Source organism: Struthio camelus, chromosome 10 (assembly GCF_040807025.1).
Source record: "Struthio camelus isolate bStrCam1 chromosome 10, bStrCam1.hap1, whole genome shotgun sequence".
Classification (NCBI taxonomy): domain Eukaryota; kingdom Metazoa; phylum Chordata; class Aves; order Struthioniformes; family Struthionidae; genus Struthio; species Struthio camelus.
In genome coordinates, this window is record NC_090951.1 from 18999735 (window position 1) to 19025376 (window position 25642).

The window sequence follows — 25642 nt, forward strand, 5'->3', positions numbered from 1 at the left end:
GTGGGGTTTTTTTGTTTTTGTTTTTAGATATGGTTAAGCAGCGTATTGCACTATTTATATAGAAAGAGAGTTCCTTCCTTCAGCTGTGCATGTGAGAATAAGTATTGTTTTAATCGTATTCCAATACCTAGATTAGGCCTGTTAAGCGTAGTAAGAGAGGCATGGTTATAACAGTTTCCATTTAGTGTCATGTCACTGATTTATTTTGTTAGTGGGAATGAGAAAAATACTATATTGGTCTCTCTTAAAATCTTACCTTATTACCTCTATTTATTACATAATGAAAGAAAATGTTCTGATGGCTGTTGCCTGTTATGTCAGCAGAGCACTAGATCTAGTTCTGCCATTTTACCAGGAGGAAGGTAAAGGATATGATTTGCTCCATACAATCTTTAACACGGAAGGCCAGATTGGCAACTGATATAAATCTGCATATATAGCTTTGGCTGTTTTGAGAGACGGGGTATTTATTTGTTTTAAGACCATGCCGTTTGAGTTTTGCAAAGGAAATGTCCTAAATACATTTGTAGGTTTGTAAGGAAAAATGAGAAAGAATTGCTGAAAATATTAGCAGTGCTATTTATTAAAGAGACGTGCTGGCCAATAAGACGAGAAGTCACTTCCCCCTAGTGATAAGCAGTTTGCATAATCTCTTTGCTTAGGTTGCCCAGGATATGTTTTTGCCAGCTCAGAAAGCAGAAGAAAGAGAGTTTCAGCAATTTGTAAACATTACCATCCTCAAGAATCTCTGCTAACACAGGGATGAGATAAGACAGGCTGTGGGGCTGGTTACATTGTTTATTTATTCTACTGTCCTGTGGTCCCAAGTGTGTTGAAAAACACTGAGTCAACTTTGAGTCCAGTTTAGAAATCTGAAAGCTTCACTCAGCATTGGGCAAAGGGGGCCTCTGCAGACAATTATCTGTCATTAAGGAACATTAAAAGAATTGAGACACAGGGTCAGATTTTCTTTGATGGGATGTGCAACTATAGTGATGTTCAAAAGAAGGTCATTCCTGCCCTTTAGAGCAGAGGTGGTATCGGCTGGGTTTCTGATGGATTTTTATCAGTGGTGATGTGAGGAAATGGCTTTCCCAGCTGATAACATCTTTGACCGAGTTTCTTGAACCCTTGACCTTTATCAGTCAAAGTATATATTGAATCCTATTGTTAAAAATAAATCCCAAAACAAGTTACATATAAAACACCTTCCTTCGTAAGATTTTTTTCCCCTAATATTATTTTGCCTGGAATGCTGCTGTATTTTTTTACAGTTTGAGAATTTTTATTGAGACAATAAGAATAGCCAGTTATTAAGAAATACCTCTGTAAAAGCTGCATATCAAGTCCTGCACTCACATTCCAGGTAACCTTATTGCCCTCGGCACTTTTAGGAAAGGAGTAAATCAGTTAAATTGCTATATATTGCTGTTGTATGTTGCTTAATAGTACTATTTCACCCTCAAGGTAGCTGCAATTGTGCTCACAGGGCTCAGTAAAGAAGCATTTATTATGTCAGCGTCAAACTATGAGTTTGACTTGAACTATGTACATCCCCACATAAATGAAAGGCATTAACAGAAGTCTGGGGCAATATAATTATTCTCTCATTAAAAGTTATGTTAACTTTCCAGAGCTAAGATGAAGCTGTAGGTGCAAGGGTAGACAGTAGACTGGCTCACCAAGGTTGTAATATGGCCAGGCCATCGGAATTTATGCAGAAGTGTTAGGCGATTGTGAATGTTTGGAGAAGTGGTCACCCATCTTTTCTGACTGATAACTTTTCCACCTTTGACATGTTTGATAGTTCATCAAATCCTTTTTTCATCATATTTTAACCAGAAATTCCTTAGGGATTACCAGGACTCCATGGTTTATACTTTGGGAACCATCTATTTAGGGGACCTTGATTTTTGTTTGCTGCAAATAATTATACTTTCAGCTTTGTGGTGCGTATTGTCATGAAACTTTGTGGCTTTTCTACCATCTTGGAGAGCAGTAGACTTGTACACCGTTACTAGTTCATTTCAGTTCATTTTCCTCTATTAATGCCCATCTCTTCTTCTCATGCTGGTATGGTCTTGCACCTTAAAGTCCTCTGTGCGATTCTGCTTTGAACTGCGCAGTTGCGGGAAGTGAGCCTTACGATTGTTGAAATTGGCAGGTACTAGAGCTTGTGGAAAAGATGTTGTAGGTCAATGCAAGGGAAATCAGTCTCAGAGAGTCCTTATCTGAAAATACTCTCTGACTTTTTATTTGCTTTCTAATGTCAGAGCAGGGTCAAGAATGTGATCCTTATAGACAGAAATTTGGAGGGAGTTATTTTTTTCACAAAGAGTGTTCTTTTTGATGGAAGGGGTAGTTTCCTATGACGGAGTATGTTTTTGTAGACCTGATACAGTTGGGGAAAAAAAAGGATGCTTTTTGGATGTTGTCAACTGTTGTTGGTATAATAAAAATATTTTCTGTCTGTGGACCTTGTGCTTTTGTCTTGGAGCTATCAAGGTGGTAACAATGCCACTGCTACTTTACATACTGTAGAAAGTGTATAATCTGAGTGTTATTTTTTCTAGTGGAAAAAAAATGTCAGACCAAGGATAGATTTACTCTTTTCAGAAACTAAAGATAATAACAACCATCTATTTCACAGAATCCCTGAGGAATTCTAGTGTGTGTACATTTGGGCAGGGCAGAAGGAAATGTATACTTTGATGTTTAGAAGGAAGCTATATGCCCTACCTTTTTGTCATGTTATTCCCATGAGAGATACCATGCTGCTGGTAGCAGCTGCAGCTATTAGGCTTTGGTTATTACTTGAGATGTGTTTTCAAACTCTCCTCCACAATCGTTTGGGTTAGAAACCTTTTTTCAGAATCCTCTGTGGAAGGAAAAAAAAAAAAAAAAAAAAAGACTTGTGCAAGCAGTCTGTCCATTCAGCATTCAGTCATCCTTCCACCAAAAGCATTCAGCTACTTTGGTCTGTTTCCGTAATATATGACTGAAGGTTAGAATATCAAAGGTAATTGAGTGAAAATCAGTAGCTGGTTAAGAAAGGAGAAGACACATATATGATCCCCAATGAAGGAAAAGTCTGCAGCATGAACTCCGGTTGTCTGTTGTGGCTGGACTGCTGCACAACCAGTCAGCAGATGTACTCGCAGGTCAGCATACGTGTTAGAAATGAGCATCAGCATGTGCTGTTTCCTGCCAGTCCAGAGATGGCAGACCTGGGGAAGTGCTGGGAGAAGAAGAGAAGAAAACCTGGGGGGGGAGTTAGTAGTAGAAGGCAAGGGTGGAGTAGGGGAATTAGTTACCTTGCTGGGTGGGTGGAGGACACAGATCTGCAGTTTCACTGGTTCAGCTGTTGATGCAATATCTGGAAAGGCCAATGTCTTTTGGTCTGCAAACACTGAGTGTGATCTTGCTCCAAAAACTGACTAAATCCGTTCATTGCATAAGTATCTTTTAGCGATTTATGATTTATTCTGTAAATGAAAAAACTACTTATGTACTTGAAATATTTTATTGTTTCATGATAAAGAGAGCATGGGGATAGCACTAGAAGCTCCTTTCAGGAGATACAGTACAAACAGGAATTTTCGTCATTAGCATCAGCAAGGATTAAAGGGGAGGGGAAAATCCCTCAAACAAATGCTGTATTAAGAAAAAAACTTCTGATAGTATTTAACACAAGAAAACATTAAAAAAAAAAAAAAAGTCTTCAGAAAATGAGAGCTAGAATGTACAATGTCTTGTTGTGTTACTTAAGGCAATGAGATTTTAAGACTTACCTTATGTGCCATGTACATTGATTAACTACTAAATATATGGTGGCCCTTTTGGCCATCATTTACTGTATTGATTTGTCGGCAGTGAAACTGTAATAAAAAAGCCATTGATTTACTGTCCTTATTTGCTTATGGGCTTTTTATTAATTTTATACATTATTTCCTGTTTCTGGATTATAATTTTCATGCTTTTTATTCTTTTAAGACGAGCCTGGTCCTCTCTGAAGTTGGAAAAGAAGATCAAACTGTGGAACAAAGGAATGAAACCATCAGTTGCCTCTTGCTAGTTCTTACTGAAAGACAGAAGCTACGTAAAGAATGGACAGCAAGGTGAGAAATTTCAGAAAAATAATGTTGAAATGAGAAACAAGCATATCAAATATACTATTATAAAAACATTTCAGGGATGGGGGGGAGAAAACAACTTGATAGTTTAAAAAAAAAAAACAAATTTTTTACAGTTCTGTTAGCATTTTTCTTTGAATTGATTTCAAAGTTAATTTGTAGGGTGGAATGCTCCCTTACTGTGCTTATATAGTGCAAGGTATTGATAATAGGCAGCATACACATTTGAAGATTGCTATCGCCTTAAATGCCCTGAGGTTTTCCTTATATTGCTGACAATATCACCAATAGTCCTTGCTGGTATGGATATGGTAGATGTGCTTTTGTCCTTCTTGCCTGCTGTGTATCGATTCTGATCCTCCTGACATTTTCTCATGGTATCTTACTGATGTTAACCAGATTGTGTTGGGTGAGATCAGCATGAATGTACTTACTGCTAGAATTCGCATCATATGACTGTTTTACGCTACTTGAGTTCTTAAATTGAATGTATTACCATGGTAAAAAAAAAAACAAAAAAAAAACAAACAGGTGATGTTGCTAACAATTTTAAAAATTTGTGTATGATTTTATTTGACATGTAGTCAGATAAATGCTTTTCGTAAACAGGTCTGTCATATTTCAAGTTCTTTCAGATATACGTGAGTTCGAAAGAGAGAATTTCTACTGTATGCCGCCTTATGACCTTTCTGCAGCCTCCTTCCTCTCTTTAGCTGCTAAATGAGTCAATCTCCCCTTTTTTCACAGCTACTTCTAAAACCTATAGATTTGTATGTTTAGCAGTCTCTTATGTGGTATTTGTGTGTTTGGTGAATGGAATTGAAACAATTCAGAAACTTTAGAAATTAAACATTACTACACCGTACCAATTGTTATTGCAAATTAAAGGTCTTCTTTAATAAACCTGCTTTCTAATGGGCATGGGATGCTCAGTTGTATACCAATCAGTTAAGAGCTCAGAGTGGAAAATAACTCAGCAAGGTAAGTCTGTAATGTTGTTCAGATTATCGTGTGGTTTTAGGGTCTTACTTTTAAGGAATTTAAAGGATTTTTTTGTTGTGGGTTTTTTTTCTTCCATATTCCATTGCTGTACTTACTAACTAATACAAATGATTTGGCTATATTGGAAACTGTGTAAATTGCATGAAAGTTTTTCATGAGACATACACTTCTTTTTGTGTGCCAGAATAGAAGGCTTTCTAGAGATAGAAAACTGCTAAGCAGCTGTAATGAGTAGAATATCTTTTTAGAGTTTTAGTTTAATAGTAATTTCCTAATATACCAAATCATCAGGAATCGTGACGAAAAAAGACCGTTTTAAAAGTAATCTTGATACAGTGTTTCTGGCCTCTGCTTACTATTCACAGTTTAATCAAAAGCTGGAGCCAATGTTGCAGCTGTAGACATAGTCTAGTCTCTGACACAAAATGCTAAAGCCCTTGTGTGGGGGCGGGAGAGGCTTAGGAGCAGACAAAGTGCAGGCCTCCTTAAAACTAAGCACCTGAAAGAAAATTTCAAGAGCGCTGTGTCTTGAAAGCTCTGAAAGAAAGTGTCCTTTGAGTATTAAATATCCATAATCCTTTTTCTTTCCATTTGATGTTTCTCATCCCAGTGACCTATCTGAAAGTCTCACCCATATGATCTGCATAAACAGACTGTTACCGTGCACCTCAATTTACCTCATCAAAGCTTCAGCTAGATGTCTGGAATGAAGCGCTGACTGTGGTAGCCATCAAGCATACGGTGGTGAAAGTTATAAAACGTTGGCCGTGGTACTAGCACGGCTGCCCATGTTTTAGAGATCAGTCTGTTGTGTACTTTGGAATTACATGAGAAAAATGTGCTTGGACAGGAAATAATTAGCACTTGTCAAAGGGCAGGCAATAGGTTACAGTATTTTACTTTCAACAGGCTATCAGGGGATCAGCTAGATTAGATAATAGAATTTTTTTTTCCTCTGAAAGTTAAATACAGATGAATCTAATTACCTTACGTTGTGCATTAGAGAGCACATTATGAACAGTACAACTCCAAGAAATTTAGGTCAACTAAGGGAGAGCAGCTGGCAAAAACTTTACTTTTCACTTAGGTCTTCATAGAGCTATGTAGCCGTTCTGTTGTTCCATGAGTTTCATTTGTGTCATTGGCACCTTAAATAAAACATGATAATAAATGATGGGAACTGCTAATACAAACTGACTGAACTTTTATAAATTCAGTCCTTCTCAGAGAAGGATATCCAAACTTTTTTGGTATGTCTGTCTGTCTTCTTGGGTAAAGCATGTCCCTGCATGATTTGCTTTAACTTGTGCCAGTGTTTCTGCATAGTAATCAACTGAAATTACTGTAATTTTTTTTTTTTATTTCAGCTCCATAGTCCAAAACGCATGATTGTGCACTTAGTGTTATGGCTTGCCATTTCAAATACTTGTGACTCGAAGACATCATCTGATATCTGAAGTATCTGAGCAGGTCTTAGGGATTGAAGTTGTTCTGTACGTCACGTAGGACTCAGTGAATGTCCTGTAAGCGTTAAAAGAAATGGTCCAGAGTTTTTAAAGCCTCAGATTTGTTTATACTGCATGATCCTGTCTGATGGACACATTGTTATAGCTGTTAAAGAGTTGCTCTAGCCCTTTGAACTGACCCTTTCTTGACCTCTGCCTATAAAAGGTCAGTGTTCAGCTTATAAAGTAAGGGGAACCTGAGCTTCTACTGTAGCAAGAAGAGGGTAGAGAGAACAGCTGTGAATTTTGGACTGACCATGCAAACAGGAGTAGACTTTTTGGGGTCACTGTATGATAATGAAAATTGTTACCAAATTATATGGAAATTTAACAGCAATAGTGGGAAAGAGAGGGTGGAGTCCAGTGCATTGGGTTTGATAAATGAAGTGTGAAGTTACCCATCTGGCTCTAGACAGCCCTCTTTTTCTCTACGAAAGGGAAACGTTTAAGAATAACCATGGTACATCTAGAATCAATGACCCATACAGAGAGCTGGAATAGATCAAGATTTAATGGTGACTGTGGAAGAAATTATCATTTGAAAAGTGAGACAAAGGATGAAAAAGTACAGTTCAATATCTGCACCTGATTCATTTTTAAAAAAGGTCTTAATATTTTTAGCCCACTAATGATGCTATTGGCATTTTTTATTATACTTTCTTTAAATGTAACCAAAAATTTATTTTATCATGTGGTAACATTTTGGAGGAAAAAAGAGTACCTGAATTTTAAGAGATAATGTTGTATTTTCCTTGGCAAGTAAGTGCACAACAGAACTGGACAGTATAGTTCAATAAAAATTGTATCTCCCATTCTTCTTCTTAATTTGTATCACATTATAATAATATTCTCTTTAAGGTTTGTTAAGTTTTAGTTGTTATATTTTTTTGTATAAATACATTTACTACCAAACTAATTTGTCATCAAGAAATCAACAATAGATTATTTTAAAGAATAACGTTTAATTATCTTGAAATTGCTAACTGCTAGGATTAAAAAAAAGAAAAAAGTTAATGAGTCCATTATTAAATTAAATCTTTTTTCATGCAGATATTTTATTAGTCTAAAATATTGTGGTCATGAGGCTGACTGATGGTCCATTAGGCTATTTCCCTAGTGAGTGAAATTTGCAGTGACACCACTTCTCTTAAAGAAAATTGAGTCAGGTATTGGGAAATGTAAAGTTTTGAAGAGCGATATAATGAAATAACAAGTTTAATGATAGGAAAAATAAAATTATGCTGATTGTATTTTCATAGTGCTACTTAGTCAAATTCTGAAATCTTTATCATAGAGTTCTCTCTAAGCCATTGTGTACTGACCAGTTGACGAAAACAGAATGAAGATTCAATAAATAATTTTGACCGAAGTAAACACAGAATTCTTCTGAGATGAGACATTCTTATGAGATAAACAGCAGAAAACTGTTAATTGATTATATCTTGTAAGAATCAATAGCTTAAATCTGTGGCTCACTGGAGTAACACAATGACAAAATCTATTTTATGAGGCCGTTACTACAACCAGTAACATTTGTAGATCAGATCATTGTGTACTTTTAGAGTTGGTATATTCTTCCATCTTTGCCTAACCCCTCAAAAAAGAACCTCTTACAAATAGTATAAGCATCTGTTTTAAAGTCAATCTGCAGCTCTAATTCTTTAGCTTTTTCTGGTCACCATACTTACTTGCCTTTGTCCAGCCCCTTCTTAGAAATAATGTAGATTAGATAATTTTGACATACAAATGTAAAGGTATGTATTTTTTCCAGATACAATAAAGGTTCATATTACTAATAAGATGGCCCTACCTTTCAGTAGTAATATCTGGATTTTTACATGGATATTTTGCATGCAAATTTGAATTACAATACCTTATTGTAGCCTATTTTTGTAAGTGCATACTCTGACAATTGAGTCCTAATCTGTGGTAGAGCTTCTGGGTTCAGTAATAATAGCAATAAAGAATATGAGAGTGTAATCCTAAAAATAATATGCATGTTAAAGAGACATATTCTCTTCTATTACAGAAAGAAGCTCCACAGGTTTAGAGATTAGCATGGACTTTGGGAAAATTTGAGTACTTTTTTTCTTCTGTCACACAGACTGTGTGTGTCTTTGGGGTGGTCACTAAATGCCAGATTTTAAATGATATGTGGTAATACCGGTTCAAGTACTGGTAATGCTGTGGGATTTTTTTGTTTTTGTTTTGTTTTGTTTTTTAACTCTTAGCAGGTGTCTCTCTGCAGCATAAGGTATCTGAATTTCTTTTAAAATGAAAAACTAGTTTTATCTCTGACTGTTTCCCATTTGTGAGACTGGGATAATCCTCCTTTATGTCAGAGGACTGTCAAGAGGATAAATATATGAAAACCTGTGAACTCTTCAGAAACTGCTGTAATGGGAGGTACGCTAGTTCCTAAGATTAGACAGACACATCATGGGTATCAAGCAAAGTTTGATGGATAGTGGAGGGGAGGTATTTAGGTTGTTTAAAACTTTTTTAGTTGCTTTTATGTAGCATTAGACAGCAATGACAGATTTTTTTTCTTATTGAGGAATCCAGGATCCATGTTTCTATAATTAGCAACTGTGTGGTTGCCAGTGGGATCTTTTATAAGTCAAGCTCTACAGACAGCGTGTGTGTCAGCCTGCTCTGATACTCAGTAAATTAGCAACGAGTGTAGACAAAAACAAGTTTGGATTCACTATTTTGGAAATCATAGCAAAAAAATGAAGACTATTAGATTTGGATTTCTTGATATTCGTATCTCATATATTCTTTAGAAGAAGAAAATGAACCTATTAAGCACCCATTATGGAACCTAAAACTTTTTTCCAGTAAGTAAATGTACATTGGGACAAAGATAATGTCACTGAATACTGTATATAAATCAGGAGAACTCTTTGAAGCAGAGTGAAAAAACAACCTTGCAGCTTTTGAATGAACGTAGAAAACCCAGAGACTTCAATGAAGTTGTCAGGTCTCCTGCTGTAGTTATGCTTAGACATCAACTGCCTTGATTGACCTTTGACTTTTCTCCAGTTGGTTATTACCAGGCTTCTTTTGCTTCTTGTGACCCTTCCTTTTTTCTGCCTCTGTCTTTCACCTGTGTTTCTTGTATTGAGGAGTCTCTGAAGCAGCCAAGCTTGGGATCAGTAAGTACAAGTACTCTGCAGAACAATGGAAATACTGCTTAATTCAATGCTGCTGTTTAGCAGTCACTGTTGTTTGCTTCAAAACTGTCTTGACCATTTACTCTTGGAAAGACTTTCTGTCTAAAAGATCTGGATATTTACAGAATATTCAGTTTCTTACCTTGTGGTGCAAAAGACCTTACTTGTTACAAGGGCTTAAAACAAATAGCATTATAGGGCCATCTCGAAAAAGTCACAGAACTTCGGCTCTGTGTGTGGCTTTTGTGTGTGTCAGATTCCTTCATTCAGCCACTTTGCAGGGGCTGTTTACTCTGAGGGCTGCTTTATCATTTTATTTTAGTTTTAGTGCTTCACTTCTGAAAGCCATGAACAGTTAAATCATCTCATACCTGGATAACTACTGGATAAATTGTTTTTGACATTTCCCTTCTTTGATTTCATGCTTTCCTTCTTGGTATGCTAGATGGATTTTTGAAAAGGTGATTCAGTGACACTTTCAAAAGCTGACAAGTGACACAAATTTAGCCCTTATTTATCGTACAATTGCAGTTTCCAAAGCAAAAAACAATAAAGAGTTTTCCTAGTTTGATAGAGTGCATTTGATGATTTTTTTTTAAACCATTGATTAAGGTTGTTAGAGGTCTGAATTTATTTCACCTGGACAGGCATTTGAAGTCAGCAACGGTGGCACTTCCTTATTTATGTAAGCTTTGCTGGTTGCAGTACAAGAAAAATTGTTAGTGTTATTTTTCCAGTGATTTGATAACGATTTGCTCCACTACTACTGGAGATCTGAATGCTGGGAACAGAGATTATTGGGCTTCTGGACTGCAGGATGCTGGAGATTGAGTATATCACAGAGGTGACAAATTTATAATCTGTGGGAGACAGTGTTAGCCATATCATCAGACAGTTGAACCGCAAAGTAGCATTAGCATCAGCTGTCATTATGCCTGTAAGTGAGAATGGTGTCTGCCAGAGGCAGGAGAGGAGGAAAAAAAGCAGGGAGAAGAGGGTATGTTGAACACTGCTCTGTAGCTACCTGTGTTAGCTGAAGACCTGGTGTTATGAATTAGGGATAAAAAGTGACTGATCCAGAGAATGAAAAATTATCATAGATTTATTTTGCTTTATCCACTAAGGTCTTGTTCTTCTGCAATATCAATCTGTACTTTCCTTTGCCTTCAGCAAAATATCCTTACTGTCATGGTACATAATATCTCCATAAAACCTACTCACAAACTGAGGATGAATTAAAACTTTGTCCAGAAGTAGACATTTAGAATTATATTAGTCTAAAGACAGAGTTATCTCTTTTATAAAATAATAGATACCTTATCCAAACAGGACTTTATTGTTAATGTTGTTATTGCCATTGCTGTCACTGTTCAATTCCGTTTTATGACAGATAAATGTAATTAAATTTGGAAGATCTGTGTTAAATAATCTACCTATAGATATTACGAATACAGAAGAAAACAGAGGATAGCATAAAGAGTTTAATTAGGCAAATGATATGCTTATCATGTCATTGCATGAGACATGAGTGAGCAGTTGCTTACAGAAGTTCATGACTAAAGTCTTAAATGCTGACAGCCTTGTATTATTAAAGTTTTTCCATATATGTAGTACTTGATGGCTGTAGGGACTGATAATGAAATACAAAGCCTTTTGTTTTCAGGTCAGTGGTTTAAATATGGTTCAGGGAGGTAGTGCCAAAAATTATTCCCATTGGATATCTGTGTTTGATGGCCTATATAAAATGCATCGGTTCCCCAATCCTGGTAGGCAGATGCGTATATCACCTAAAGCAACTGTTACAGCTGACACTAATTGGTACCCTTGCTGGCATTCTTGGAGCAGCCAAAAATTAAATGGATGTAGAAACTGAGCAAGATGCTGTCCATGCTCTGTGCAGTCTTAGACCACCATGAGTGTGAGGGAGTGATAAGCTGGTGACTATAGGCAAAAAGAGGATATCAGTTTGCATTTTTCTACATTTTGCTTGTACTAGAAGCTATGATGATATACGCAGATACATATACCCAGATATCACATGCTGATGGGAGAGAGCTATGGTCAATTTTTGGGCAATGTCAACAGCAGTGGACAAAAGAGAGGTGGAGTCCACTGGCAGGCCAAAGGTTAGGGTGGAGATGTGCCAACTAGTCAGAGAAACTAAGACAAACTGGAAAACACAACTAGTATTTCTTGCTTATTTTGACTGCTGAAGAACTCTTTATGGACTTTTAACAGTTTAATATGACTATGTTGTTTGTGCTTTTTATTTTGTCTGAATTTTTAGTTCTGAATATCATATTGCTGTGCAATTATTGAATTATAAACTGTGATGATGTTTGGAATAGATAATAAAGGAAGTTTGGATTTCTTCTGCTTAAGATATTCTGTAAAAACAGAAAACTCAGGGAGCTGTTATGTAACATGTATTGTTTTCATACTTTTTGTCTTATTTTAGTAAGTGACCCCAAAAGGAAACCGTCCTTAAAGCATATATAGCGGTAGCAGAAGAAAATCCTACTGTAACTTACTAAAAAATTTGAGTGACTTGGCCAGCAGAGAAGACTTTGAGATGTATGCAATACCTGTATTTACAGTTTATTTATATTTCCATAGTGCAGTATACTGGAGATTATCTGGCCTGGATTGATGATGGAGCAGATAGCGTTCATAGGGAAGAAGCATATTAAAGTAATAGCTCTGAATATTAGTAATATCATTCAAAATTGAGAGAAATAATCGTAACACGTAAAAAGGTAGTATGAGATGTTTCACAGCAAATCTTTTTGATACAGACGCTCTCAAAACACAAGATTTATGGAGGAAGCTGAGGAAAGGCTATTAAGTATTAAAGTAGAGGTACTAAGACTAGGAGAAGAGAGAGCGGGTGTTCTGCAGGCAACAGAGGAGAGTTCTGAGAATTTTTAGAGTTGGTAATAAGAGGGTGTACCAGTCCCAGTCTTCTTACAAAGATAAACTGAATGTTTCCATCAGCTATACCTGTGGATTTAGTGGAGTTAGATTTAGCCCAAATGATGATCCTTTAAAAAGGAGACAGAAATGTACAAGTTTATGAGACTCTGATCTTAAAATTTTTGCCAATTTTTTTTTAGCATGTTGACATTTTCTCATTTTCTCATCAAAACTATCAGATAAATTCGGAGATGATTTCCTGACCTACAAATTAATTTCTGGGAGTTATGGGAAGAATAGCAGTCTGAATGGAATCAACAAAACATGGGTTATTGTGACCTTTGTAGTAGGTATGACCCCTAGTTAAATCAGAAAAAAATATTTGGATATCCAGAGTGAACATTAATTCACGATTTATCCTCTGGAATTTTCAAATATTAGATTTTTAAATTTGCTATTTCTGCAAATCTCCCTGCCACTGCATGAATTTGTTGATTATCTCTTAAGAGTAAATAAAATGGTCCTAGGCACAAACTCTAAAAAAGGTTTACTTCTAAAATGGGTGTAAGTTGTTTTGCGATGTCTGCTCAATTTGGTTTCCTAATATCGTTATTGATCTTGCTCTCTATGCTAAATTAATGAAAGATTTTTCTTCTCCCTGCTTATTGAGCTCCAAATAGTATTTCAATTCAAATTTAGCAATCAGATGTCTAATAATGAGGCTGTTCAATGCTTGGTCCTTCTGAGTTCTGGCAAATCTTCCAGTCAGAATTATTTTTGATTGCCTAGTAAAGGTAGATTTCGAGAAGAGCGCAGACGATGTAAGATAATCAACGTGTCTACTCCAGAACAGATGACTCACTATTTGTGCACTGGGATGATCATAATACATAATTTACCACATATATGATCTAGCTATTTTGTGTTAGAGCATCCAAAAAGTGTTTTAGATATTTGCCCTTCCCTATATATTTGGAGATCTAGATAAACCCTAACTGCAGGTGTCGGGAGAGGGAGTGGAATGGAGAGGAGAGGAGGGAGGGAATTTGGGAGGAAGAGGGTGCACTGTTGAAGAGTGGTGTATTTATTTATTTTTTTCCTTAACTGTTTACTTGCCTGTAGGTGACACTGTTGCATCATTTATCTGCACGTTTTCTCATATCTTGTCCAGGGACAAAAAAAAAAAAAAAAGCTTTATTAAAATAATTTGAGAGAAATTCAACTAAATATATTACACTAATGATTCCTTAAGCCCCTTAAGCCTTGATTAGAAGTAGAGTCTTAGGTATAGTTAGAGGAATGGCATGTTGTCTTTCCCAAAAATGGCAGCAGTTTATAGTTTTATTTCTGACTGACTAGCTTACGGGCATTGCATCTTCAGTTCGGTATCCCCTTGACAGGCAAGATGCTAAAAAGATTGCTCTGCGTGCTTCTAAAGACAAATGCAATAACCAAGATGATAATACACTCGTGAAAAAAATTTTAATTCACAGCTACATTATCGTAACATAAAGTTAAATGTTTTTCTTTGCTCAGGTCCTTTAAATTAATACTGTGTGCCATTAAGCAAAATCTTGCAGAGGATTTCTTCTTTGCTGTTAAGTATGCTGGCTACAGAGAAAATGAAATATTCTATGAGGCTTGAGCAATCATCTATCTCTAAGCTACCGTGTGCCTGCTGCCAGATGTTCAGGTGCTGGTGCTGCTGCTTTGACATGTATATCTCTTCCAGGCAAAAACAATATATACATCAGTCCAGGTGCAAGGTGGCCTTGCCAGCAAACCTGCCGCCCCCTAGCTGCGACGCTCATCCGCTCCCCGTCAGAATGTGTACATTAGGAGGGGATTGTAATTAACCCCTGGAAAGCATAGGTTTCACTGAAGTGATGTGCGCAGTAATGATATTGTTAGCTTCCTTAATTTCCAGTTTCACCATCAATTATGCCATGTGTTTCATCCAGTTGGTGCTACCCTCCCAGTGTTAATTATAACCTACAAGACTGCTACAGTTAATTTTATGGCAAGCATATTGTCTCTTCAAGGCTCCACGGCAGCTCATAAATTATCTTGAAGGTAAAATGTAACTTGGGGAACTAGTTATGAAAATTCCATCCATCTCGCTTAGGAGGTGCAGCTGCTACTGTCAGCTGCCTCGCTGCTGCCTTGTGAAGGAATTATGGTGGGTCAGGTTTAAGAGGGTAGGCCCAGGCTGTCACTGAGGAGAAAGGCTGTCCTGGCCCTGTCAGACAAGTACCTTCTGCCAGTCCCTTGTGGTTTCACTTTGCAGGCAGTAAAAGGCAGGCAGTGCAGGTGGATAGTCCCCAAGCTGTCTCTATTCATTACTTTACAGAAACTTGTTTTAGGTAGGCAGGTACGGAGACCTTTTCACTGTTGTCATAATGTTAGGCATCATCTGCAAAGTGCAAGATAGATAACTCTATAAATAACTCGCTGTTATGTTGGGCTGTGGTAGCGGAGAAAAGATGATTAGCACGATAGACACACATGAAGTAGCTCGCTGGTTTGTAAAATGACCGTTGGTTTAATCGTAGCAAGGGCTTGGCTTTGGAAGAGCTCATCTGTTCACTTGTATTTCGCATAGACAATTTGAGGAGGTGCAATTTCACTGCTAAGTAATTTGTGTTAGAGTTTCACACTAAATAAATGAGCGTGGTTTAATATTGGATTTATTTATGACGTCTCTGTGGGTGTATGAGTGCCCTGTTTCTGCTGAAAGAATTGGAAACCCTGTTCAAACACGCAAGGTTTTCTTTAACAAAAAAAAAAAAGGCAACCAGCTGCTCAGAACAGTGAGCTCAACGTTCAGTGCTATTTATATTTTTATGGTAAGCTTATATTATTACTGCAATTCCTTATTCTGCTATTTATGGTAATAATGCAAGATTAGCATTACATATAATGCCTTATTTTGCTAATGTCTCTTCCTTCTGTATTTGGTATTTCATTAGTTGTAAATACTGTTAAGCTTTGAGAGTTCCTTTAAGAAGGAAACCTAAGTACAAATCATATTTCCTGAGAGACCTTTCTTCTCCGCTATCTTAACTTTCAGAAGCAATTCTCTGTTTACAGTGTTGTTTCCTAACCTCATTTACAGCTGGGAGTGCAGATGAGGAGGAATACTGAAAGCTGATACTTAGGTAGTTCCATAGGCAACCACTGCGCAGATGTGAACGCGCAGACCCCTTGTAACGGAGTAAATACTGTGAATTGAATTAAGGAGAAAATGAACAAACACAATAATGAAAACCAGCAAGGATAATGTATCAAAATGTATGTTGTTCATTTGTTTTCAGTCTTCATTCAGTTTTAATTATTTTTGATCGTTTATTATACACTGAAGCAAATTTTTCAAAATAATGACGACTTTGGTGTCCTTTGCAAAAAGAGGGGGAAAGGCTGATTAGAGAGTGCATGTTAGTACAGTTCTGATGTATGCTCGTTATTGCTTTTCCCTTGGAGTTTGTGGGAAGTTCACCCTGCAATATCTTGTGGAAACCCATTCTTTTCTCAGAGGCATCTATGTGTGTTTCAGTGTCTTCAGAGAAGAAACTCCTATGTTTCAACTGACCAGAATACTGTATTCCTGTCTCTTTAGGTTATTCAGAGACAAGTTGTGCATTAGGCATAGCCTTGGGCAAAGTGAGGTGTAAAAACTGGATTACCTCAACAGTAGTCCCAGAGGCGTTGCTCCTCAGAAGGAGAGTCCTTTCTTGCTTCCTCCTTTCCTTGCCTCCCACAGGAGAGGCAGGGGAAAAAGGGTGACTTTGTCTAGCATACACCATTAAATGTGCTGTTACCTCACCTGGTCATCTACATTGTTATCAGTAACCTTATAGGATGTCAATGACTATACAAAGATTATCCATCAGCATTGCCAGAGTGCTCGCTCGCTCCCTCCCTCCCTCCCTCCCTGCATCATAACTGGGAAGTGTCTGAAATGTCTGTCGTTGCTGTAGTAGAGTTGTCTCTAAATCTTTGATGAATATGCATAGGTTGAGATGGCTTGGGACAGGGAAGTAGTCAGAATTTTTCATGTCCCGTACTGGTTTCTGAAGGTATGATAAGATTACTGAATATCTAAAAATGTACCTTTTATTGATTTTTTGCTTAATAACGTATGAAAGTATCCTGTTTTTTATCATAATCATCATCATCTCAGTTTGGTTGCAACACCACTGAGTTCAGGGGAGCTGCTCTTGATTAAATTCAGTGTAATGGAGAACAAGTTCAGGGCACAGATTTTAGAAAACCTCCTCCACGTATTCTTGTGATGCACTCTCAGACTTCTGTTGTGACACTTGTCACAATGTAAACGTATCTGACTGGAAAAGTCTTTTCTGATTGTAATTTGGCATCACCAAAATAATTCTCTTTTAAAAACAATATTTTTTTTGTGCAATTGAATAAGAAAACCTTTCCCAGAATAAAGTACCTTTGTTTCCTGGCTCCTGGCCGACTTCAGTAGGAAAAACTTCATTTGGAAAGCCATCCAACTATGTGGTATTGTGAACTTGTTGATTATTTGGGAAGATGCATTGAAGTAGCTGTAAAATAATGGGGGAGAGGACAAGTTAAGAGTTGGATCCAGACCAGCCAGTTGTCACAGGCACATTTAAAACAAAGTCATTGTTTCCTGCTTAACATAATTCCATATTTTCTTTCATATCATCAACCCAAGAAGAAGAAATGCATTTCCAAAATGGTCTCAGTGTTAGCTATTAATTAGAGTCTAAATCACATTTGGAAAAAATAGTTCTGTTTATGGCTATAGAGTTTTATGTATGACACGCAGAGAATTCAGACTTTTTTTGTTGTGAAAGAAGTAATTACAAAAACACAAACTGGAATGAAATGTATTTGCTAATTGCAAATGCACTATCAGTCCATTTTTTAAGAATAATAATCATTTTGTAGCACAAATGTATGCAAATATCAAAAGGGTTTAAATTAAAGTGATGGTTTGTGTGGATCAAAGGTGAAGGTTGATGCTTCAAAATTTTATAAAGAAAAGGAATCATAATCTTTGATATGTTATCTTAATAGAAAAAATAACTTTAGAGTTTCTTACATGGCAATAGATTAATCAAAACTTCCAGTAAAATGGGAGGACCTCTGTGCATGTTGAATCCTGTGGAGCTCTATATGCAGTTGAACCTTTTGCTTATTCGGTTCACCCATGAAAACAAGTCATGGGTATGGCTTATCTCTCCTGTTGTCCTCTCTTATAGTATATTTTGCTGTGAAATAAATTATTTATTTTGCAATATTCACATACCTTGCTCTTTTGTTGCTCTGAGATGGAAAATCACCGTGTCCTTCAGCCCCATTTTAGAGCCTTCCAATCAAACATGTAATGTAGTTAGCCTTGGGTGAGAAGTTCAAAGCTATTTTGAGTAGGATTGCTCGGACTGCCAAAATTATATGCAAATTTGTGTAATTAAAGTTACATAATCAAGAGACAAAAACTTTTTTGATTCCCAGCCCAACAGAAATTTTGAACAAGATGATAGTATCACGAATATAGTTTTTGAGGGGAACATAGTTTGCAGTAAAGTAACTTGAATCACTTACCTGTTTAAATTTCCATGTGTCTGAAGCAAACCACTGTGACTGTATTTAACTTTTAGCATGCATTTAAGTCCCGTTGTTGTTAGTCCTTCAGTTTAACCATGAACGCAAAAGTATTTTGTTGTAGAGGCGTGCACTTGCTTTGATAAGTTTGGACTGTATATAGAGATTTTTCTCTCTCTGCCTCTGCACAATGTCTGTCTACCTAAGGAAACCTCTCTTCAGAATACACTGAAAAAAAAAAAAGCTTGAACATTTTATAATGTATCTTTCTTTATGAAACACACATAACATTTTATTTTCTCACAAAAACCTAAACATAGGTTAGCATACTAACATAGCTGCTAATCTTGAAAAGTGCTGACTGACCTTTTCTGCATACCCTTATCTCCAATTGATATGAAAAATAGTAACCTGAAAATTCTTTTTCTTTCAACTTTGGCTAACTTTTATCTTACAAAAGAAATGTAAGAAAGCAGCATACTGTCAAACATCAAGAAAATTTTTCATTTTTATGCTTACATGTACAATTTTTAAAAACATATTGATTATTATGAGGCGCAATTGATTATGAATGCTGAAAAAGAATTTTGTTTATGTCTAGTCACTTTTTTGGTCAAAGCCTGACCTTTATTTAAGCATATTATTTTTCTGTGTCACACAAAAATAACTACAAGATTTACTGGCGTTTGTATGGGAAAAAAGAAAAAGGGTTTTCATGTTTTGTAAGAAACTTAATACAACTCACAGATGGCCCAGCTCAGGTGTGATTTTAATTATGAGATAAAACAAAGCCCAACACAGTAGGAAGTCTTCTTAATAAACGGCCTGAAGCTTTTGTCTTCATGTGTCAAAAAACCTTCTTATTGAGTGATTAAAATATTTCCTTTTACTAGCTGTTTCTAAAAGCGCTTGAAAAAAATACAAGAGCTTCCAAAGTTCATTTGTATCATTTTGGTCAAGGTAAAAAAGGAATGTTTTGTGAATTACTTTTTTCTTCCCAATTAGCTGTGGCTTCTGCTGGAAAATGGCATAAAAAGTGTGTTGTTAGTAGTGAAACATGCAAGGACATGAATGAGTTGTTTACAAATAAAACCATTTTATAATTACATGTGGTCTTTGTTGACATGTTACATTGCCTAGTAATAAAAAAGCTGAAAATTTGTAAAGCGTTGCTTAAACTGCACCGTCAGAAACTAATACTTTAAATCCTCTTATGGTGTTCAGCCTCCATTATTAAAACACAAATGCTATGATCCTGTTGTTAAATATCAGTACTATATTGAAATAATAATGTACTGACTTTCCCTTCATGGGGAATTATGAGGATCTCATGTTAGGATCTCAATGTCCTGCCATAGTTAACTGTCCCTAGAGAATGTATTTCAGCAATAGGTATTGTGAGCATTACACCCGCGCTACTAAGGGCTTACTAAATATTTGCACGCTCAGATGCAGGGCACCTCTCTACTGTACAGAAACAAGCAGCTGTGTTTCTTTTCTTGTACTCTGCATGTCTCGCAGTAGCAAACCTAATGATGCAATTGGAAAGCTTTATTTCCAATGTTATATTCTGGTAATATATTTGCTGTAAATATGCTAACTTATCTTTCATGGAGTCATCCATCTCTTCTAATACAAAGCGTTCTTAGAAAGCTGCAACTTTGGGGGTTTAGTACTTGCATATTGATATAGTTATTAAAAATGTCCTTTTAGAGTAATATATAACCAGTATCACCGTCTGTGCTGGAAGACAGAAAACTAAAACAACAGATTGTTCTCAGTGAAATCCTGAGTTATAATATCTGTGAGCTCTGTAAAAATTATTTCAATTACAGGAGAGTGAAAATGGTGAAGGTAATGAGTTTTTACAAGTAAATACAGGCTAGGAATTTTTTTGTCCTGTGAGGTTGAATACATCTCATGGGAAGAAGTATCCTTGAAGATTAGGTAGGTGTGTACCACCTTAAATTATGATTTAAAAAATGAGGTGGGCCTTATGTAACACCCCGCCTTTAGTGGCTGCTGAATAGTAGAGTGAAAGGAGAACACATTGGTTTTGTGTAAATGGCCCTGAAGCACATTGAGAAGGAGGCCTACTAGTAATAGCTAACTGTTATGGTCTGTAATGAGTACTAGCCAGTATCGCGCTCTGCCTAATGAGAGGGGTAGCATGTAACAATTTCATACGCTCTTAAGGACAGAGTTTGTAATGGGAGCTCAGGCTTGTGATGTTTGAAGGAAGTAAACAGTGCTATAGACAGTAATGATGTTATCAGCATTTTTTTCTTGTCTCTTGGTATTTCATGGTTTTCTCAGAGCATTAGCTTTTATAGACCTGTGATTAAATGTCTCAGCTTTCATTCATTTCATAGCTGCTTAAAAAAAAAAAAGCTTCAGAACGTACCTCATAAAAGCAAATATATGTGTGTGTGTGTATTTATATATGCACACATTTATAAACGCATGCACACACACAGGTGTGCACACAGCTTTTGGAACCTGACTGTTTTTGTAGGCTCAGGATTGTCAGGTACAGAAATACAGTGGAAAAGTTCCAGCAATTACTAATTTTTTTATTAATAATTTTGTAAACTAATCATATGATCTGCTACAGTGTTTTTTTTTTTTTTTTTTTTTTTTTTTTTGCATGGAAGACCTATAGAGTTGTGTTTAGTGATATCAGGAGAAACAGCCTGTCTTCTGCAGTGACTCTTGGAATCTTGTTTAAACTTTTGAATGCATCTAGTTTTCGATACAGAGCTGCATTGGATGCTAATGTAGTTGCTTATATATATATTTTTTTGAATGTTAATGTATCTCTAAAATTTGAAAAAGAAAAAAAAATTTTTGACTGGACAATGAAAAGAATGTTACATCAGGCCTTAGAAATAATATGTAAATAGTGACCTGAAAACAGGTTGCATCTTCTTATATATTTGTATAGTGTTTTAAAACAGAAATTGTAATGGTTGACTACTGCATTGTTTGAAATAGCTATAGAACATGTTTTGATTAATTGACGTCACAGTGGTGGTAGCGTTTTAAATATTACTCAGCAAATTGTTTTTTATTCATTCTAAGAGAAAATATTTCACTTTCTTCTCCTTCAGATTTTCCCTGTAAATTTCAGTATTTTCAACAAAGACTGTAAGGGGAGGGCTTATTTTCAGGAATTTTCTATTCTCTCTCTGTTCCTGCACCCCTACCCCAATCTTGCCTCCTTAAGCATTACATTGTATTAATGCATTTCTTTCCCAGTCAGATGTATCATATGTTATGAGAAGGTATAACAGACCTGATAATCTGGAATAAATGAATAATGCTGTGTTTTAAGCTATCCATCACAGGCTGATTGTGGAAACATTAGAAGAATAGTGGATGGTCCATATTCTATAGAATTTATAGTTCAATTTAAGCCAGGAAATGATGCCCCCCTCTCTCTTATTCTGTGTAGATTGTCCACAGAGATTCTCAGCTTACGAATCGCCGAATCCTCTATCAATATTTTTTTTTCTGTGATTCTCAAGAAATCCTGCCGTGTCACTGATGAGTACGGGTAGCAGACTGGTTACCTTGGTGGTTGGGTGTCTTGACTTGCTTGAATTGCCATGTGGAAGCACGCATCCTCAGCGCCTGATTGCCCTGGTCTGTGACACACCTTTGGTATTGTTACGTGCCAACAGTATTATACCTGCCTTCAGCCAACTGTGCATCACCAGTAGGACACTGCATATCAGTGTTAATAGTATTGTATTATGATACAGCTGAAGTTGTAATTATGATGTTCCTCATCTAGATCTCAGTTATGGCTTCGCTACAAATCTTGAGGAAGGAGTTTTCACTCTCCTGTGCATCCTACGCATGGCAGATTATATCTTTCTCCTTGTTAATGCGGTTGTGCTGATTAGCTCATAAAGCAAGTGAAATAAAAGCTGGCCATACTGGTCAGTTTTACTCCCATAGGTGGTGCTGTGTCCTGCTTCGGCCCTGGAGGCTAGCATATCTTCCTGGCCCTATAGCCAGGCCGTGTTTGTGCCCCTAACATCAAATAAAAAACAAAGAATACCGCTTCTATGCAGTTCTGCACTGGCTGTCCTTAGAGTCATGTCTCCCCATTAAACTGAAGGCATGGCAGCAGTGCTAGCTGCTGCTTAATGTTATGAATGTTATGAACATTCCTAATGTTATGAATCTAAAAATTACTTGAAAAACACAAACAAGAATTTTAGGATTAAAATTTAGCATTAGATTAATCTAACTTCAATTGTATACTTTTTAAATTGAGTGCACTTAAAAATGAATCCTCATTCTGTTGGTAACCTATGCCCATTTGAGTCATTAACAAAATGTAACTGATCTTGATCTGGTTTTTTATCTCCAATATAATCAAAGCAAGAAGCTTTTGGCTCATGAAAGTAAATGTTTTCGATCCTTTGTTGTCAGATCCCACAATTTTCTCTACAGCAGGCTTAGATGAAACAGAAAACTGATATACTGAGCCACTGGCATTGCAGTCTTGTAATTTAGAAATATCCATTTTATCCCATATAATTTCTTCACTAAGATTCTTCAGTCTGAATCTGATATAGGTAGGAGCCAAGACAAACAGTAACCACTTATAGTCATTCAGACCAGTTTGGATTTCACTAGAATGTAAAGCCAAAGAGTTCTTGGCTTTGTTTCGTCTATTTTAAAGGACAGAAAGTGCATTTAAATTGTAATATTCACTGTAGCTGCATGTTTCTGTAACATCTGCAAGCTTTTATTTTCAACGGTGATATAAAGATGTAGAAATAGTTGTGCAGTAAACTCCCTTGATTTGCCAACTGAAGAGCATGTTTGCATTAATTTGCTAGAAGTAGTGCATACAGTAAGCTACCTCCAGTCCTCCAGGTATTAGCCAGAATGCACTGATACCTGTGATGCTGTTATGTGCGCTTGTAGAAAGGAAAGGACAAGTGCGTATCTATTCTGTGTGGGGCATTACAGTTAGACTGCTGGCATGGATTGAGTTTGAGCCTTCAAAACACTTCGAAATAAAAGCAGAGCTAACTTACTGTGCTTATAAGATTAAGTGTTGCAGCAGTTAGTATTTGCAGGACTGAGCGATAAGATTGCTTCCATAATTTACGTGTGTACTTGTTCTAGAGTTATTTGCCAAATAGCTAGAATAGCTAACAATAAGTGTTCCAGTTGCCCAGCACAGAAACATTGCAAATAAACGTATTTTGCTTCCAGAGATCTTATTCATAGAATTATGAAAAGTATTACAATAAGTTCTTTCACTTCATTTTGCTATGTTAATTTATTTCCCTACCATCCTACCCAACATGCATATGCATACATGCACCTGATTTCCTTACACGTTTACTGAATTGAAACATAATGAATCCTTCTACTAAGCAGAGTTTGCCAGGATATCATTCAGAATTTGTCCTGTCTTGCCCTGTCCTCTTACTTTAAATAACTTGAGGTATAGAGCAATGGTTTAATTGCTCCATATCTCTAAATAAGGCTTTTGTATGTAGCTTTGACAGTTTATTCCACCTCATATAGCACTTTGAAATTCCTGGATGAAATTGCTAGGTAGTATGTATAACGATGAGGAGAGAGCCATCACGTTTGCAGAATCCACATTGAGCAAAGGGTATGACAAAAACATTGTAGTACTGCGTTCTTTACATTTGAAAGTTAGAACTTTGAACATTGTCTTTATCTGATGTATGACTATCTTTGTAACAGATGTGTGTAGTCTATAGAAAATTACCATGGTAAGCCATGTGTAGAGAGTGTGCCCTCTGCCAGAGTGTGCATGTGAGGATGAGAGCTTTCTGGTGTTATTCGTTATGAATAAAAACGAATGAAATAATCAGTAACTAGGATCTAGTTTAAATGCCTGTCACAAAAATGCACATTGTCTCGTATCTCTTCTTATCCTATCTATAGATACAATTCTTTAGCACTTATTTTTTGTGTAGTAGATTATTATCTAGTTTTCTCTACTCCGCTACTCATAAAGAAAATGTTTGCTATGAATTTCAACTCAACAGCTAGATGAACCTCCAAGACTAATATACTAATGGCTTCCAGTACTTCAGAAATCCACAGAATGTCCTTTATCATCCATAGAGATGACGCAGTGGACAGAACTGTTTACCTTGGTAGAGAGATTGCTCTGTGTGGAAGAAATCCCAAACCAGATATAGTATGAAATAGCTGAAAAATGCATCACTTTCTGAGAAGGCAATTAACATCAGTTATTAAAGCAGCCAGCTTAAAATGCACATTACTGGAGTTAGGATGAAGATAGTGCTTTATGACATTTGGATTTGTAGTCCAGCAAGACCTGAAATTTACACAATGTTGCTGCCTAAGGACTCTTAGCTTTTTAAAATATTCACTTGGCTTGCTTGCTCTACTGTTATATTTAAAAGTAATACCACATATAAAGATGAGTGAGCATTTAGTTACTTGTTCTGGATTCAGGGTTGCCTTTGAGGAAAATGGCTAATCAATAAATAAATAATTTAATGAACTAGAGCAAATGTGTTCTGGGTAAAGGGAAACTAAATTTGGAAAATGTTCCACAAAAATCTATTCCCCCTCCTCCCCAAAAAAGTTATAGGAAATAGAATTTTGAAATATTAAAGGTATTGCTTTAGCTTAGAGCATTTTATTTCCATACAGAAGTAACTGAATGGATTATAAACGAAGGAATTAATAAGGTACCTTTTTATTTTTCTACGTGTTTCACTCCAAGGATAGATAACCTTAGGATGACCTTTCCACATCTGGGGTCAAGTCCTAGTAAAAGTTGTCTTATTCTTAGACTTCAGCTGGGCTGGCATTTCTGACAGACGTGTAAACAGATGCAAGCATTGTTGCTAATGACAGGTGATTATAAGTGGCATGGGTGCCAAAGTAATTAAACCATGCCTTGACAGGAACATTTGGTGATACGGTATTTCAGCATTAGAAAAATTGTTGCAACACATTTTTCCCTGCTAGGCTGTAGACCTGAATATCATTCATTTTGATTCCTTGGCCATAGTACTCTGAAATCTGGAATTGAGTTCATTGCTTGATCTTACTCAGTGTAGGTAGAAGGGAAGGAATGGTTGGCTGGATGGAGCCAGGTACAGGAGAGTAGAATTTTGGAGCTTTGAAATGAAGCATCTAGTTCCAAGAAGACTTTTAGCATGTAAATACAGTATAAAAATCCAGCCTGGAGGGCTTAGTGGTGTATTATCTTACTTTATGACGACAAGATAATGGTTATTGTGCCAGATTTCCTAATGGCCGAATTATTGTGTTATTCTTT

General features: G+C 36.4%; 1 protein-coding gene across 4 annotated transcripts in view; it reads left to right on the top strand.

Moving 5' to 3' along the window:
• Nucleotides 1-25642, top strand: part of FTO (FTO alpha-ketoglutarate dependent dioxygenase) — a 267508-nt gene that overhangs the window by 112518 nt on the left and 129348 nt on the right. For 3 of the 4 annotated variants that reach the window (XM_068955600.1, XM_068955601.1, XM_068955602.1), the window contains exon 8: nucleotides 3994-4118. In XM_068955600.1, coding sequence (XP_068811701.1) covers nucleotides 3994-4118 — 125 coding nt within the window. Of the gene's footprint in view, nucleotides 1-3993; nucleotides 4119-6502; nucleotides 7632-25642 lie in introns of those variants that run through there. The other variant, XM_068955603.1, reaches the window with a different exon arrangement.